The sequence below is a fragment of the Rhineura floridana genome, chromosome 10 (assembly GCF_030035675.1).
Source record: "Rhineura floridana isolate rRhiFlo1 chromosome 10, rRhiFlo1.hap2, whole genome shotgun sequence".
NCBI classification, from domain to species: domain Eukaryota; kingdom Metazoa; phylum Chordata; class Lepidosauria; order Squamata; family Rhineuridae; genus Rhineura; species Rhineura floridana.
In genome coordinates this window covers 80442534-80461188 of record NC_084489.1, presented here as the reverse complement: position 1 = coordinate 80461188, position 18655 = coordinate 80442534, and the positions used below count along the sequence as shown (strand labels likewise).

The window sequence follows — 18655 nt, the reverse complement described above, 5'->3', positions numbered from 1 at the left end:
AGCAAGCTACCATTGTCAAGCCAGGCAGTGATTAAGTATTACTTTGCACAGAGGCGCAAAGATACATTCTTCCTTAGTAGCCATTTCTGAATGTTAGAAGTAATGTCATTAATAAATAATATCTGTACTTGAGACAAAGATGCAGTGGCATAGCTCCAGCGGAAGAACACATGCTTTGCATGTAAAGGTACTAGGTTCAGTCCCTGACACCCTCCGTTAAAAGAAGAACTACAGGGCTGAGAAAAAATCTTTCCCTAAGTCCTTGCTAAGCTGCTGCAAGTCAAGTTGTCAAAGTAAGCAGTGTTTAGATGCACCTTTGGTCTGACCCAGAACAAGGCAGTTCCATAAATAGTACCCTTTATCTTTATGCAATTTTAATACAAGACTTGACCTAGAACCCATGGAGGAAGCCGAAACAAACAAAACTGCAAACAACCTCATACAAAAATTAAGTTTAAAAACACCATGAATACGGCCAAAAATGCAACTTATACTTGGTTAGTTGCTTTCTGCTTCATACACATTTGACAGTGGGATCAGAGAGGCCCAGGATAAAGATAAACACTTTCATAAGCGCATGGGTTGTTCCTGAAACCAACACAAGGGTGCATAACCCAGCATTGGTCCAGAAGCTGCAGCTGGTGCAAAATGCGGCTGCAGAACTGCTAACCAGGGCAGGGTATCACCAACATGTCACCCCACTGCTGAAAGAATTGCACTAGCTGCCCATTAGATATGGGGCCAAGTTCAAGGTTCTGGTCTTGGTCTACAAAGCCCTATACAGCTTGGGACCAGAACACCTGAAATATCACCTTACCCCTTATATACCCAATTGATCACTGAGCTCTACAGGTGAGGGCCTCCTGCAGATACCATCTTATCAGGAGGTCCGTTCCACACAACATAGGAAGTGGACCTTTAGTGTACTGGTGCCTACCTTTTGGAACTCCCTCCCCTTAAATATTACACAGGTGCCATCTCTGTTAGCTTTTTGGCGCCTACTTAAGACCTTCCTCTTTCAACAAACCTTTTAAGTAGAGGCCTTATCCCAGTCTGCATCTGTGTTGGAATTGCTTTTTAAGATGTTTTTAAAGCTTTTTTTAAAAAGATGATTTTAAAGATGTTTTGTTTTAAGATGTTTTAAAGTCTGTTTTTAATATGTTTTAGAGTGTTTTTGTTTGCTGCCCTGGGCTCCTTCTGTGAGGAAGTGTGGGATATAAATGTAATAAATAAATAAGTAATAAAATCAGGTCCCAGGTTCAATCCCTGGCATCCGCAGCTAGGCCTGGGAGACAGTCCTGCCTGAAGCCCCAGAGAGACACTGCCAGTCAAATTTAGTAAATAAAATAAATAAGAAGAATCTCCAATTCATGGACACACTGCCACCATCCTCCCTCTACCTAGGAAAGCAAAATTTAATATAGCTGAACACTCTTGATCTGTATCTCTGATTCAAGGACTAAATAGCAGGTTCAGGGAGGTCCCAGGAAAGGACCATGTGAGCACATGCGAGTAACAGTGCAATCTTATGCTCGTCTGAGCCTATTGAATTTCATGGGACTTACTGACAGGTCAGTACATAGAGGACTGCAGCCTAAGATTCTCTCCCCCTCACACTAGATTCATGGCATCTGACCAGAATCACTGCCTTGTGGAAACAAGACATGGACCGCATAATGAATTTCCTACTTGTTAGTAAATATCACGCTTATTCACAAATTGTCTGACCTAACTGGATCAGGATTACAACCACTGTGAGCCTTCAACTGTTGCTGCAAGAACAGTTATTATATAGGATTACGGTTTATAACAAATCTGAATGTTATTACAGCATTCACCGCCAGCATTTGCCAAGCAGGAACACAACACATATGTTTTCAATCTTCTCTCCTCTTCCTGCCATTCCTCACCAGAAAGCCAACATCACACACATGGGCGCACACAGACACAAAGAGGTGGGATTTGTATAAATGGTAATTGGGAATATCTTAAAAAAACCTTGCTATACACATAACCGTATGCTGTTGTTGTCTGAGGTGGCATAATGAATTATTCTAGCATCGCTCAAAGGGAGACAGGGACATTATTATTATTATTATTATTATTATTATTATCTTTATTTTTACCCTGTCCTATTTTCCAAATTGGAACTCAAAGCGGCTTCCAGATAAAAGTACATATAATTAAGAACATACAATAGTCTAAATTAAATAGAATAAACTATTTGCAACATTAAAACCTTTCAAGCATACACTTAATAGATCACCTCAGTTTAAAATAGTACAATTAAACAATAACAGTGCAGCACCCTCTTCGAGCTCTGACCTTAGCAACCTTCAGCTCCAAAGGCCTGTTGGAATAAAAAAGTCCTTACCTGCCGACGGAAGGATTGCAAGAAGGGGGCCATTCTTGCCTCCCTAGGAAGGGAATTCCAGAGCCTAGGGGCAGCCACCGAAAAGGCCCTATCTCGCGTCCCCACTAAATGTACTTGTGTAGATGTGGGGATTGAGAGAAGGGCCTCTCCTGAAGATCTCAGGGCCCGGGCAGGCTCATACAGGGAGATATGGTCTGCCAGATAGCCTGGACCTAAGCCGTATAGGGCTTTATAGGTCATAACCAGCACTTTGAATTGTGTCCAGAAACAGACTGGCAGCCAGTGTAGCTGTTGTAACAGGGGAGTTGTATGATCCCTGTATCCAGCCCCAGTTAGCATTCTGGCCACAGCTCGTTGCACCAGCTGAAGTTTCCAAACAGTCTTCAGAGGCAGCCCAGTGTAGAACACATTAAAGTAATCTAAACGGGATGTAACCAAGGCATGTGTCACCATGGCCAGATCAGATGGCTCAAGGAATTGGCGCAGTTGGCGCACTAATCTTAACTGTGCAAAGGCACTCCTGGCTACCGTAGAAACCTGGGCCTCCAAGTTTAAAGCTGAGTCCAGGAGCACACCCAAACTGCGAACCTGCGTCTTCAGGGGGAGTGTAACCCCATCTAGCACAGGCTGAATCTCTATTCCCTGGTTCGCCTTTCGACTGACCAGGAGCACCTCTGTCTTGTCTGGATTAAGCTTCAATTTGTTCACCCTCATCCAATCCACCACTGATGCCAGACACCGGTTTAGAACCAAGACAGCTTCCTTGGAGTTAGGTGAAAGGGAAGATAGAGTTGGGTGTCATCAGCATACTGATGGCACCAAACCCCAAATCCCCAGACAACCTCTCCCAGCGGTTTCATGTAGATGTTAAATAGCATGGGGGACAAAACTGAGCCGTGGGGGACCCCACAGGCCAGCGGTCAAGGAGTCAAACAGGAATCCCCCAGCACCACCTTCTGGGTTTGCCCCTCTAGGAAGGAGCAGAGCCACTGTAAAACAGTGCCCCCAAGACTCATCTCAGCAAGGCGGCCCAGGAGGATACCATGGTTGATGGTATCGAAAGCCACTGAGAGGTCCAGCAGAACCAGCAGGGACACACTCCCGCTGTCCAGTTCTCTGTGTAGGTCATCCACCAAGGCGATCAAAGCCATCTCCGTCCCATAACCAGGCCTGAAACCAGACTGAAATGGATCAAGATACTCCGTTTCATCCAGGAATCCCTGGAGCTGGGAGGCCACCACACGCTCTATTACCTTGCCCAAAAATGGAATATTGGACACTGGCCGATAGTTATCCATTATAGAGGGGTCCAGGGAGGGCTTTTCAACAAAGGCCTTACAACTGCCTCCTTGAGGCACACTGGAACTCTGCCTTGTTGTAACGAGGCATTGACCACTCCCTTCACCCACTCAGCCAGTCCCTCTCTGGCACTTTTAATGAGCCAGGAGGGGCAAGGGTCTAGCAGACATGTGGTGGCTCTCACCTCTCCAAGGATGCTGTCCACATTCTCGGGCTGTACAAACAGAAAAGAATCCATTATTATTGGACAGGCAGGAGCCAAGGTTACATCCGCTGAGACTGTATCAACTGTAGCATCCAAGTCGGAATGAATCTGAGTGATTTCATCTGCAAAGTGCCGTGCAAATTATTGACAGCGGGCTGTTGAGTGGTCTATGTTACCCCCTCAAGGGCCAAGATGTAAAAGACCTCTGACCACTCGAAACAGCTCTGCTGGACATCTCCCCGCAGACACAATGGTGGCAGAAAAGAATAATTTCTTTGCTGCCCGCACTGCCACAGAGTAGTCCTTCAAATAGGCTCTAGCCCATGTTCGGTCAGACTCACTCCGAGTCTTCCACCAATGTCGCTGTAGTCTCCGTCTCATACGTTTCATCACCGCTAGCTCCCTGATAAACCAGGGGGCTGGTTTGGCTCCACTCTGTGAGAGGGGCCGCTCAGGAGCGATCGTGTCCACCACCCTGGTCATTTCTCTATTCCAGAGGTCAACCAGGGCTTCAACAGAATCGCCTGCCGAGGTGGCAGGAAAATCCCCAAAAGCCATCAGGAAACCATCCAAATCAATCAGCCTCCTGGGGCAGACCAACTTAATCGGTCCCCCACCCCTGCAGAGGTTTTGAGTCCCAGTGAGTCTAAACCCAACCAGGTAGTGATCTGTCCATGACAATGGAACTACAGAGAGTTCCTACACACCAAGATCACCATCATCCCACTCAGCGCAGAAAACAAGATCCAGAGTGTGGCCAGAAGCATGAGTGGGACCAGATACTACTTGGGACAGACCCATGGAGGCCATGAAATCCTAAGCCACTCCCGACAGGGCGGTCTCGGCATGGATGTTGAAGTCCCCCAGTACCACAAGCCGAGGGGACTCCAACACCAACCCCAAAACCACCCCGGCTAGCTCAGGAAGGGAGACTGTTGAGCAGCAGGGTGGGCAGTACACCAACAGAATCCCTATTCTGTCCCAGCCACCCAACTTCAAATATACACACTCGAACCCTGAAGACTGCGGGATAGGACACCTGGTCAGAGAGATGGTATCACAATAGACCACTGCAACTCCACCTCCCCACCCCCCAGGTCTCGCCTGCTGCTGCACAGAGAAACCTGGCGGGCAAAGCTGAGAGAGATTAACCCCCATCATGCTACATTCCACAAGTATGGAGGAACCACAAATGTAGCAAGGTAAATGCCCCCATTAAAAGAACCCAAATAGCAAGATAACAGGCTGAGTTAACAGTGCACGCATCCTTAAAGACAATTACAGACAGGGGGTGATAGTCAATGCTAGTCCTACTCAGAGTAGACCCATTGAAGTTAATAGACATGCCTAACTTAGGGTTCATTAATGGGTCTATCTGGACTTCCGGGAAGGGTGACTTCGCTTGTGCCTGCTTTTGAGACGGGCTCCCGCCTCAAAAGAAGCTTATTCAGATATAAATCAGTCAGAACATTTTTTTTTTGACTGATGAAATTTCTCCCGGGCAGGGAGAAACGTAGAGATCAACCTCAAAAGCCTGTTTTTGTTGGGAGGACTGGATTTCATTAATTTATGAGAAAAGGTCCAGCCAGCAATGCCGGACGGACTTCCGAACAAGCTCTATCTGATTAATGCGATACGTTTATCTTTTCTTCAAAGAGAAAACGGACTAACAGGCAAGCACCCTTCTTTCTATTATTTTTTTTACTTGGTTTAAATTGTTGCAGCAAAAAGAGATTTGTCAAATGAATCAGCTTTAAAGAACTTCCGGGTGAGCTATAACTCTTCTCTGTTATTCACAAAATTAACAGCTTATCTCTGTTTCTATTGCAAAAAGCTGTCCTGGAAGTGCATTCTAAAGATATAAACAGAAGAGGGATTTCTATTCCGAGGAACATTATATTGTCTGGGACTATTCTCTTTTTGGTCTATTTTATTTTGACGAATCTGCTTCTTCACGACGCCACTAACTGTTTTGATGCTGGGAACTAAATTTGTTTTGTATTCTTGAACATAGAGAGATAAGGCAGGCTGCTCTGTTTATACTGTGATGTCATCAAGCCTGGAATATTAACCCAATTGTTGCTGAAATAAGAAGTGGTTCTTCTTTATTTTTGTTTTGTTTTGTTTTCGTGGTTTTAAAAATGGCAATCAAGAAAGTGGCTGAGAATCTGGAAGTAATTATGTTTCAGAAAATAATGGATGAGATTGAGATAACGAAACAAACCCTGCGACAGGGCAGTAAGGAGCTGAAAATGGAACTGAGCAAAATGACGCAGGAGCTTAAAGAAATAGGGGATCCTGTGAGAGAGGAGAATGAGATCAGAGATGAGAAAAGAAAAAATAAAGGGAAGATACAAGCCTTGGAGATTGGAACAAATGTGGAATTGGAAAAAGATCTGGAGTTTATGGATATTAGAAATAAAATCTACTGTTTGGAATTTAACGTTATCTCTGAAGAAATTAATGAAGATATTAGAGATAAAGTTATCAATGGCTTGGATAATCTTCTGGACTGGAATGACGTGATGGAGCTTGATATAGAGAAAATCTATGGAATTAACTGCAGCCATGTGACAATGGAAAAACTCTCAAGAGATGAGCCAGTGCATTTTGTAAAAAAGAAGAACACAGATATGACTTTACAACAATATTTCAGCAACTTAGTCAGAATTGATGGCAAGAAAATATTTGGGATAGAGGAAATTCCCATCAGACTCTTATTATATGACTATGGCTATGACAGCAAGATTATTATGGAATACTGATAATGGAAGATTGGACACTGAAATTACTGGACTTAACAGGACTATTGAAGATGGAAGATGGAATTAATATGGATAATGGAATAATGGCTATTGAAATTATTGGACTTAACAGATTTTGATGAGATGGATTAATCGATATGTTTATTTGGATTATGGTTATGACAATAAGATTATTATTATTATTAATGAGATGGATTAATCGACATGTTTATTTGGAGAAAAAATGATAGATATATTTCTTAAAGAATTGAAACCTCTCTTTGACTTTTTGTGGACAGAATAAAGTAATGTTTATGAGATTTGATGATTAATTAAGATAACTACTGGAGGAAAGTGATTTTATAATATAATTTAAGAGACAGGATTGTTATATATTGTAGACCTATAACTGATTTGATCTGCGACAAATGGGAAGTCAACATTTTATTTTTTTGTTTAATCATTTTTGTTTTGTTTTGTTTTTTGTCTTTGAATGTTTTATGATTTTGTTTTGTATGTTTTATGAAAATTTGAATAAAAATTATTGTAAAAAAAATATATTAATGGGTCTATCTGAGTAGGACTTAGTTGAATATAATTGCTACAATTTAATTCCAATTATACAGCAGGTCTGAATTTTGCAAAGAAGCTCCTTGTGCAACTGGTCTACTCCATGTGAGCAGAGTAACACAAGAGCAACTACTCACCACATCTTTTCTTCTGTGGTGGATGGGGAATCAGCTTATAATTTTCTAGCTCATGGAAGAGAGATGGAGATCTAACAAGTCACACAGTTCATGGAAGTAGACAATTGGATGAGCAGAGGGTTTGGCGAAGCCGGATATAGAGATGCAGCGTGGAGTAGTAGTTAGAGTGTTGGGCTAGAAATGGGGAGACCCAGCTTCAAATCCCCACTCAAGCATGACCCTCACTGAGTAATCCTGGCCCATTCACTATCTGTCAGCCTAACCTACCTAACAGGGCTGTTGTGAAGATAAAATTGTGTGGGTGAATGCATGCACATGTGCACACATGCATGTGTGACAGAGAGAGCACGGTAGTGAACCATGAACACTACACTGAACTCTTTGGAAGAAAGCAAGGATATAAATGTAATAAACAAATTCAGCCAGCTCTTAGTTACTGAGTTCAAACAGCTCTTGGTGGCTAACTTCTGAGTTTGTTACTTCTAACAACAATCAAGGACAGTAACAGATCATTCTCCATGGCCAATTATCACCAGCTTGTGTGAGGAACTTAGGATGGGGGGAGCCCATGAAAATAGGAGCTTGTCAACCAAACACAGGAATACAGTACCAAGAAGCTTGTGGACTTCTTTCATCCAGTCGACAAACACTTTGACTGCATTCACAGCATACATTTAAAGCACATGATTCCCCCCCAAGAGTAATGGCAACTGTTGTTTACCCCTCACAGAACTATAATTCCCAGCACCCTTAAACTACAGTTCCCAAGATTTTTTTCTTTTGGGAGGATGTGATTTAAATGTATGGTGTATATGCAATCACACAAAAATACTGGGTGGGAGTGTAATCAAGGCAGCTGCCAATGCCTCCTTAGGATACTTTGAGGACCATCAGCAACATTGGAAGGGCTCCAGGCTTGAGCAGCACGCAGCAGGTCCCAGATGCAATCTGGTTTTAAAAAGGTTCTCAAAAAGTAGTGGTTAGAAAGACCTCTGGACTAAAGCCTTTCAGCAGCCACTGTCTGTCACAGTAGACAAGAATGGGATAGATAGGCCAATGACTTGATATAAAGCAGGTACATGCATGTTCAACCATTAAGTTAAAACTACTACTAATAATAAATTGCATCGCATAAATCATTTAATTCAGTAAAATTGGACTAGATCATGCACGAAGTTACAGCTTCTAGCATCAGATAAGGAGAGGGGATTTAAAAGGAAATGCAGCAGCTTTTAAACGCAGATATTACGTTCTCTCCCCCTCCCCATCTTTTCCCCCAAGGTTTTGTTAAACAGCAGCGGGAGGGATAACTACTGATACAAGACTGCAGCAACAACTCCAAAATGCTCACACTGCTCTGTGAAGCTGAGCAAGAACTTAAAACACTATTCAGCTAAATGAGCAAATACAAGAACAGGCTTTGAAGCAGGCTCCCCCAAACAAAATCCACTTCACAATGAGGATTTTAAACACACACACACACAACCAACAGCAGTCTCTTTGCCAATGTGTAAATTGTTGTTGAGTTCTAAGAAGGGTGTTTTTTGAAGATAAATGAACTGAAAGATCAAAGAATTTGTTTAAATAAATGTCACTAACACCCAAAAGTCCAGCAAGAGCTTTGTCTTCTACAAGTTTTAAGATATCCAGTGTGGGCTGTCAAAGGCCTACAAGTGCACAGACCCTACAAATATAATGTCCTGAACAAGCCATAGAAGAGGGCACTCACTTCCCCAGCCATAGAAGAGGGCACTCACTTCCCCAGCCATAGACTATACACTTGTAAGTCTTTAATGTGTCCCAGGACTCTTTGTTATACCTACCTTGACATGCTTCTGTAGAACTTTTAATCTGATTTTGGTAATCTGCACTAATCAAAGCACAAAGGGCACTTGGGGAGGCTACACATCTCCTTCATCCCATCAGTGCAAGGATTTCTGCTTGCGCAACTGGATTTTCTCCCTCTCCCCCCCCCCGCCCCGTGTACACCCGGTGCCCTCTCCAAATCTGTTCTGGAGGCTTGGGGAAAACCTTAGAACACAGTTAGGTGGTAAGGGGCGGGGAGGAGAAGGAAGTAAGTCCCACTGCGCAAACAGAATTCCTTGTGTTGACGGGAGTTGTTTCATGCTACACGATACAAGCCATTGACTGTAATACTCTACCCACATACCTGAGAGTAAATCTCAGTGAGCTCAATGGGATTTACACCTGAATAGACTGATACAGGTTTGTACCATAAGATTGTCTGAAATGTTGTTCTGTAGAACTCCCTGCTGCTGCAGAAATGATGTGGGGTCTGCTTTTCACATAATGTTTTTTTAAAAATTTGTTTGAACATCTCAACCCAGCATAATAGATGAACCATAGTTTGTTTTCTGGCAAGAAACCACGACGTGAAGCTATGATTTGTTGTTGGCTTACAAACCATGGTTTGCTTTAACTATGGCTTGGTGTTATTTCCAAACCCAATAGCCTTGCTTAACCATGGTTTATTTCGCCACTACACCTCAAATGCTTGCCAAACTGCAGAGGTGCAAGGCAAGAGCAGGTGGAAATCATATTAAGCTTTTTGGAGAAACAAGTCATTGCTTGCTTGATCGTCTGTGAGACAACTCATGGTTTGTTGAACAAACCTTGGCCTGGTGTTAGGTGTGAATGCAACCTGTGTGCATTAATGTATATGCTTCTAGACCTGACCCTTTAGGATGGAGCAAAATAAGAGCGCTAAATATAACACAGCAATAGAGTAAATGTCTATTCAGTGTTTATCTGGGGGGAATGAGAGGGCATGTATTTTGTGTTTCATGGTGCAACCCACCTACCAATGTAAAACTGGCAATAGAGTTTCCTTCTTGCTACCACTTATTCCACACTAGGGAGTGGGAAAGCAGGGGAAACAGAGAGAGAGAATTGGGATTTACAGTGCATCAATGTAGCAGAGGGAAACAGATTTCCATAACAAGAGAGAGCTTCCCGACTACGCACCAACTTCTTCAGGATGTACTCTGTAGTGTAGCCACATGGAATGTTAAAGATAAATATTAAAAAACCCTACATAGCTTAGGACCCAGATCTTTGTTGAGCCACCTTCTCTCATGTCAATCCATCTGTCCACTGAGGCCTTTCTCTGGCTGTTTATATTGTCTGAGGAACATCAGGTGGTGACTGGACAGACAAGCCTTTTCCATGGTGGCCCCTCCCCTATGGAAGGCCCTCCCCAGGAAGGTCCACCTGGAGACCTCATTACTATCATAGGTGCCTGGCAAAAATATTTCTGTTTTCCCAGGTTTTTAAGAACAAGCATGAGTATTTTTTAAAAAACTTAAGGCAGTTTGATTTCACTAACTATTTGAATGGGCTTCTGTTGCTTTTTTGTTGCATTAATTTACTGCATTAATTTGGGTGCTTTGAATCATCATCATATGTTACTACTCAGCTGCTCTGAGAACATACATATAAATATGAATACAAATTGTGACAATGAATAAAATAAACTAGAATGGCTTTCTCACAGTTAAGAGAGGGGTGGGGGGCAAAGCAATTAATTGCAGATTTTTATATCAGTGTTTGAAAATTGCTAAACTTATTTATGGCCTGCCTTCAGACTAATCTCAAATCTCCCGGCTTCAGTTTCCCCTAGCTGCAGACTGTGAGTTACTTTTCTAAAAAATAAATAAACGTAAAGACAAATTAAACACAGAAACACTAACATAAGAACTCTCTGGCTGGATCAGACCACAGTATTCTGTTTCCAACAGCGGCCAGCTATACACACCTCTGGCAGCTCACAAGCAGGGCATTAGGGTGACAGCTGCCGCCACCACCATCCCACACCCTGGTGCTTTCCCCTAGCATCTGACAGCCAGGGGTGTGCTGTTTTTAATAGGTGGAGGTTTCGTTTAGGTGAACATTCCAGCTGAGGTGGTTTCTCTCTCCCCCATTTGCTATCACAGGGCAACTCAGGAACCTAATGTGCCCTGAAGGGAGGAGAGAGAAAGAAGACAGAACAGTCTGAAGAGCTGCCCACCATCTAGATTCTAGACCCTGGTGTTCCAGCTCAGGTGGCCTCTCCCTCCCACAACTCCTGCACCTCCAGGGCTGTCATAGGACCCTCTTGCCACGATGGATAGCAAGAGAATTCCAGCTTCAAAAAGCAGTTTTTCTTCTAGCTTGCCTTTGCTGTTTCATTATCTAGTTTTAATTTAGGATTATTGTTCTAAATATTTTTTTGCGGCGTTCACCTGAAAAGCAGTATATAAATATATAAACCGTGATGGCTGACATTGATAGACCTCCCTCCATGTATGTCCAATTCTTTTCAAAAGCCATCTCAGTTGGTGGTCATCAACATAGCTTGTTACATGTCCTAAAGATTAGGTGTAGAAACATGCTCTAAATCATCCCAAATGATTTTTCCCAAACTTTTTCCCCCCATGGACCACTTGAAAATTGTTGATGGTCTTCGCAGACCACTTAATGATTTTTGTGTCTGTTGTAGCAATTGTAATGCACTGTGCTAGATGCTGCATGGTTGTTAATTGTATTTTCACAGACATGCTGCGGACCACCTGAATGAAGCTTGTGGACCACTGGTGGTCCATAGAACACAATTTGCAAACCCCTGCTCTAAATGCAAGTTACAACATGACTCTACGCATGTCCACTCACTTCAAATTCCATGAAAGTTACTTCCTAGCAAACATGCTCAGGACTGCCACCTTAATGTTATGTGTGCATAACACACCCTTCTAACATAAACAGTGTGAGCAGTCAAGAGTCCTGGTATTAGAGTGGCATAATCTATATCTAACAATAGATTTTTTGTTAATAGGATCCTGGACATCAGTTCAAGAGTTTTGTGTTTTTTAAAGACCAGCACCATTAACCTTGGCACAGCACTTCATTGTGTTTAATTAGCAAGCTAATGAAGCTGCTCTCATGCCTTTCCTCAACCACAAGAGGATAAATGCAGGGCTCTGGGAAAAAAGCAGACATATCTGTTTGGAATTCAATTCATTGCTGTGTAATGAAGTACTTAACAAATACACACTGTAAAGTTTTTCAGTGATTCACCAAGATGTGCTCTATACAACAGAACTTTTCATATAAGCCATATTATCACAGGGAGCTTGGTGGGGGTGGGAATGGAGGGAGAAATTAAACATTTGGGCTGCAGGAAAATTTGCAAACAAAACACTGCACATGAACATAATATTTTCATCAACAAATCTTCAGATGCTCCAGAAAATTAAAGTCTACAACAGTATTTTAGCTGCTTCTTTTTTTAAAAAAAAGCGTGAGACTGTTTTGCTTCACTATGATTAGCAAGTTATTATTAGAAATCATCCACACACATGCAGTTGAGATGAAGCTGTTTTCAAATAGCCCATTCTTTCTCACAATACAAAAAATTCCCACTCTCCTCTGACCACCACAAAAGAACTATGACTTTCCATCAGTACCTAATCACTTTTCGTGCATTTTATTAGCTGAGCCTTTCTAGAAAGCTACATAGAAGTGGTGTTCCAAAACAAAAACACATATACCACATTTTTAAATATGTGTGGTGTAGTGGTTAGACAGGTGTTGGGACTATGACCTGGGAGACCAGGGTTCAAATCCCCACACAGCCATGAAGCTCAATGGGTGACCTTGGGCCAGTCACTGCCTCTCAGCCTCAGAGGAAGGCAATGGTAAGCCACCTCTGAATACCTTTTACCATGAAAAACCCTATTTATAGGGTCGCCATAAGTCGGGATCGACTTGAAGGCAGTCCATTTTCCATTAAAAAAAAAAGACAATTGAGGCCATTCATACAAGATGTACAGCACTGTTCGCTTGCTCTTCAATGCGACTGTCCACACAATTCACTGTTCTCACAATTCGCATGCTTTTCTTTCTTTCCCTTTTAAATTACCTTTCCAAAAAGTCAATACTGTATAAACATTTGACTCTAAGCAACCTGCCAAGTGATTTCTAACAGTGTCATCCTATGAATCCCTACTCAGAAATAAGCCCCACTGAGTTCAATGGGACTCACTCCCAACCTAAGCATGTATATGATTGCAGCCCAAAATACAACTTGTAATTTGATTCCACTATAACTGCAAGTGTAGTGTACTGATCCTGGTTGTTGTAAACCACAAAACAGAAGAGCCACAGCCTTTTTTATCTGTGAATAAGCATACAGGCTAAAAGCAAAGGGAACAGAAAGAAAAATATATAGAGAAGAATACATTTCCCTCTTACACAAATCCTACTTCCAACAAGCAGAACAGTGTATGATTATAGCACACTGAATTTCATGAATAGAAGCACACACACACACACCAAGCTATCTTCCTCCTTCCAGATATGTCTGATGTTGGTACAGAGAGCTCCCATGGAAATAGGAACATTCACAAACCCTTCATAAGAGACAAAGATCTATGCAAATTGCACCATCCCTTAGACAATTGCTGGGTGGCTTTGATCACTACCACATATCAGGGTGGCTGTTTTGCTTTTGTTTTTAAAGGCATCCTCCCTTTCCACCTTCAGCTTGATTGAAGGGGGGGCAGGGAGCATAGAGGAGAATCAGGAGGGGGAAATAGGAGATAGCATTGTTTACATCACAAAAAAGGGGAGAAAAAGAGAAGGCAATGACAGTGAATATATAATAGGTACCCTGAACAAAGAAACCCAGCTAACCAGCACCGCCACTTTGCTGGTTTTAACCCCTCCCCAGGATGTCAGGGCACATTCCAAAACAAACCTGCCAAGACAAGGAATCATTGTCTTTAGAAAAATAAGAGAAGGGACAAATGGTTAAATGGAAACGAGGAGAGGTGGTATGATTCCAATGGAAAAGGAGCATAAAGAAAGAGCCCCCCAGCTCCCAGCTTCTCCCTCCCACCCATGTTTATATATCGTTTAAACACAACCCCCAAGAAAGGAGTTTCCCCTTCATCTCAAGCTACAGGCGGTGTGTAAACAACGGGGGAAGGGTGGAACAGCTGCAGCACCCCATTTAAAACCAGCAGCATCTGCTGGCTGTGATCTTATTATAAAACACACACACACACACGATAGATAGACAGATACACACAAATAAGGCAAAAATATTTCCTAATCTTCTCCATGCTTTAGTGTACAGCATGACAAGTTACTACACATAAAAACCTCAGAGGGCAAAGAAGAGGTGGATGAACTATGGAAAGGAGGTACTGAAGGAAAATAAGTTAGGGGGCAGAGCTAAGATTCCCCATGTGGGATATGAAAATACTAAAGATCACCCCTATGGGAGGGGCGGGGAGGGGAAGGCTTCCTAGTGTGGGAGAGTGGAATTGGAGAGGCGAATCTTGCTGCTGCTGTTACTAGTACTTTAAAAGATACAACTCCATCCACCCGCGCCATGCAACCTATGGGGCCGGGCCGTTACGTCAGCGCCTGTTTTTATTATTCCGTGGCCACGAGATGTGTGTGGTGTGCTCTGCGTGCGTGCCGTGTGTGTGTGTGTGCTTTGTGCGCGCTGTGTTTTCGTATTCTATGCGGACGGCAATCGTCATCCGCGTTTCTCCAGCCCCCCCCCCCCAAGGAGCGAGATTCCCTCCCTCCTTCTCTCCAGACCCCTCCCCCCTTCTCCTCAAGTCATCAAAACAAGGAGGCGCAACAAAAGCAAAGCGGGCAGCTCGCCTCCCAGCGATGGCTCTGGCTAGCAGATCGAGAGAAAGGAAAGCAAGAAAGGGCGCAACCCCCCCCCTCCAAACCCACCACCACCATCATCACCACCACCTCTTCCCCCTCCTCCTCAAGGATAGGGGGGAAGAGGAGGACGGGGCGGGAAGAGAAAAGATTTACAGCGGATCAATGTGGTGGCACAATAAGGCAACATTTCCATAACAAGAGCGAGGATCTGGCACAAAAGTTCCAACCCGGGGCTGCGAAACATCCATTGCAAGGTACTACAATACACAGCAACAGCAGCAGCAGCCCTCCTCCCTCGTTTATACCCAGCTCTCTCCCCACCCACCTCCCATCCCTACGGGCCCTGCGAGAGAGAAACAGTTAAAACAAAATTAAGAAGCCAGACAGCGTTCAGGCTGGCACGAATGTAAATGAAGTTGCACCCCCACCCCGAACAAAAGCAAGAGGATTTTAAAAAGCCAGGAGCCCAAACACAACACAAAGCAATAAATTCCTCTGGGAAAGTCACTTGGAGCAAGGCCTTGCCAAGCCTGCCCGATTTACGCTTCATCCAGTTGTTTACATTCGTAACTTGCATCGTGACATACTAGTAGGTAGGGCTTTAAATAAGAGAAAGAGACTCGGGCGATAGTTTATAGTATAACGGGAGGTGGGACATAAAATCAGAAGAAATCACACCGAAAACTCACAAGGGAAGGGGAATAATCCGTTTCCTCTCTCCAAAATTCAATAACTTAACCCTTGGTGTTTTGCAATAAGATACACAATCAGATAACAATATCTGATAATAATACTAATAAGAGCCAGGTTTGTAAAAAGGCAGCCCACAAAACCTCGCGGAATCCATAGTATTTTATAAAGAGGAAGATGAGAAAAGGGGTCGGATTTAAACGTGGAGAGCCTTTCAACCCCGTTAAGCACACCATCTCCAAACACGTTTTTAAAAAGAAAGAAAAGTTATGTGCAGAATCTACCCCAAGGGAACTTCCAAAACAAGAGAAAAGCTAATGGGGAGTGGGAGAGGCGGCTTTCAAGGGCTCACGTTTAAAATCAAAAGGAAAAACACAAGACTTCAGAGGAGTAAGTCAAAATTCAAGGCCTGAAATGCCATGCGTATGGAGGGCTATTTTTCCCCCTCCACCCTGGGCAAAGATGGTTATCTTTATCCAGGGTGAAAACACACACATGGCATCGAGGCGAAGGAGAAAAAAACTCAGCACGTTTTTACTACTCTCCGCCCCAAATGCCTCCTTTTCCAACTGATGTCAACGATTATCTTTGTTTCCAAACGCACGCCACTAGACACCGAGCATTTCGTCGAACACCCTTTTCGGAGGAAAAACAAAAAACACCAACCACCTCTCTGATCAAAACCAATTCGAGGAACAAGCACCATCCTGAGCGACTGGCAATTAAAACGGGCGGTGAGAGGAAGGAAGGAGAGGCGAGATGGGGGGGAAAACACACAAATACGATCGCCCCCCAAATGCAAAGTTGTGTTGTTCTCCCCCCTTTTTTAAAACTCTTAACAGAATTAACTCTTATGCTTCCCCGCTTGGCGTGTTTCTAAAGATTTTTTTAAATCCTGTCAATTCATTCTTTCTAACGCCATTAATATTCCCAAGCCTTTTCTTTTCTTTTAATTGTGTTGGGGGGTGGGGGACAGAGAAATGAAGTGACCATTGCAAACTTTTTCGTTACTTACGTGTACAGAAAGTCCCCCAAAGGAAGGCGAAAGTTAACCACGGCACCATCATATTCCTTTTTTTCCTCGTGGCTATTGTTTACTCCTCCTCGCTGAGGAGGAGGTGGAGGGGGGAGAAATGAACGGGATATCGAGGAGAGGGCAAGATGGGGCCGTTTTAAAAAAATAGACTTTTAAAAAAATAGAAAAGGCTCCTTCTCAATGATAACAATTTTTTTAAAAAAAATCGGAGATTAAATCCTTCACAGTTTGCCACAATGTTATCCAAGTCCAAGAGAGATGATTTCAAAAAGAATAAAGAGGGAAGGGTCAAAATCCTCAGGACAGGTGGATCTGCTATTGTCCGGTTCCGGGGGCGCAGGGACGCAGTCCTTCCCCACACGCACCCCCAAATAAAGCTGCCCAAGAGTTTCCTCGCCGGGGCTATGGTGGGAGTGAGAAAGAGAGGCGCGGAAGCCCTCACCGAGCGACCCTCGAAGCCCTCCCTCTGCCTTTTTTTTTCAGCAGCAGCAGGAGGAGGGGAGCAGAAGACGACGACGAAGAGGGAGGAGGCACCACATTTTAACCAAACACCGACACCATCCTCGCAGAATTATTCTTTCTTTAAAAAAATAAAAACAATTACAATCTCCCTCACGCACGCGCGCACACGCGGACTCCAGCAGCCTCCCAGCAGCAGCAGCCGCCGAGCAAACTTTCCAACGCGAACCAACCGAGCATCCAGAGCAGCAGCACTGCTACCGAGCAAGGAGGAGGCGGAGGGGAGAGCTGAGCGGCCGCCGGCGACACCGGCTGTGGTGGTGCTGGTGGTGCTGAGAGGAGAGAGAGAAAGGAGAGCCGCTTCTGCTTCTGCTAGGGGCGCTGAGGACTGGCGGGTAGCGAGGTCCGCTCTGAGGCATCGCTGGTTGGCTTTGGCGCTCGGGGGAAGGGGCAGGCAGCGCGCGCGCCGCAGCCGAAGCAGGAGGAGGAGAGGCTGGCGTTGCCATGTACATAGACGCACACGCGCGCCCCCGTCCGTATGTGTGTACACACACGCTCACAACACACACGAATATATACATTACCCCCCGCCTCCTCTCCCCCGCCCCTTCAAAAAAACCTGAGCTGAGTCCAAAATGGCTTCTAAAATGGGAAACTGGGGACGAGCGAGGGGTGAAGTGTGTGCATGTATGAAATACACACGCACATATATCTGAAAAATATGTGATACGTGTGTGTGCATATATATCTATACATCCATACATGAGAGCCTCAGAGCTCGTAAGGGAAACCCGGATGTTCGATGCAAAGAGAGAGAAGGGAGGGGGGAGAGACGGGGCCAAGGGAGGGGCTGAGAGGGGATGCTGACCAGATGACTGGAGGAAGGCGGCTGTTCGTCAAGGCGCGCGAAGGGGCCCGGCTCGGCAGGGAAAGCCGGAGGGAGAAAGAGTAGGCAGAGCTGGCTGGCAGCGCGGGAAGCTCGGGCGAGTGTTTGTCTTTCGCACCTTCAGGTTTGCCTCGTTTGTCAGAGGCGAACCCGGGATTTGCCCGCTCGCGAAAGCGAACGCCGGCGGTTAACAGCTCCCCGAGTAGTTTGCGGCATGCGCGCCTTCCCTTTGCGTTGGGCGCTTAAAACCATTTGGGATTGACTTTATAAGAGGCTGCCTTTGTGTGAACCAAAATCCTGAACATTCCCTGGTGCCCTCCTTGTCAGGGCCCCAGAACTATCCACGGACTGAAAGCTGAACTAACTGGTGCAGGATGAGTGGTCTTATCAAGGGGGGCTTTGCCGACGATAAGGCAGGATGTGGATTGTATGAATGAACACCGGGAGTGTTAGTTGAGGGAGAGAGATGCCCTGAGGCTTTTGGTGATGCATTCTGGGAAACCTAGAAAGGCAGCCTTTCCAATGGTGCATGCTCAAGCATGCTACCCAATGGCAACTATTTCCTCACT

At 44.3% G+C, this 18655-nt stretch overlaps 1 protein-coding gene across 1 annotated transcript in view; it reads right to left on the bottom strand.

The window, feature by feature from the left end:
* Positions 1 to 17823, bottom strand: part of ACVR2B (activin A receptor type 2B) — a 175375-nt gene extending 157552 nt beyond the window's left edge. The window contains exon 1 of the mRNA XM_061585955.1: positions 16721 to 17823. Coding sequence (XP_061441939.1) covers positions 16721 to 16772 — 52 coding nt within the window. The 5' untranslated portion in view covers positions 16773 to 17823. The remainder of the gene's footprint in view (positions 1 to 16720) is intronic.
* Between the last annotated feature and the right edge of the window lie 832 nt (positions 17824 to 18655).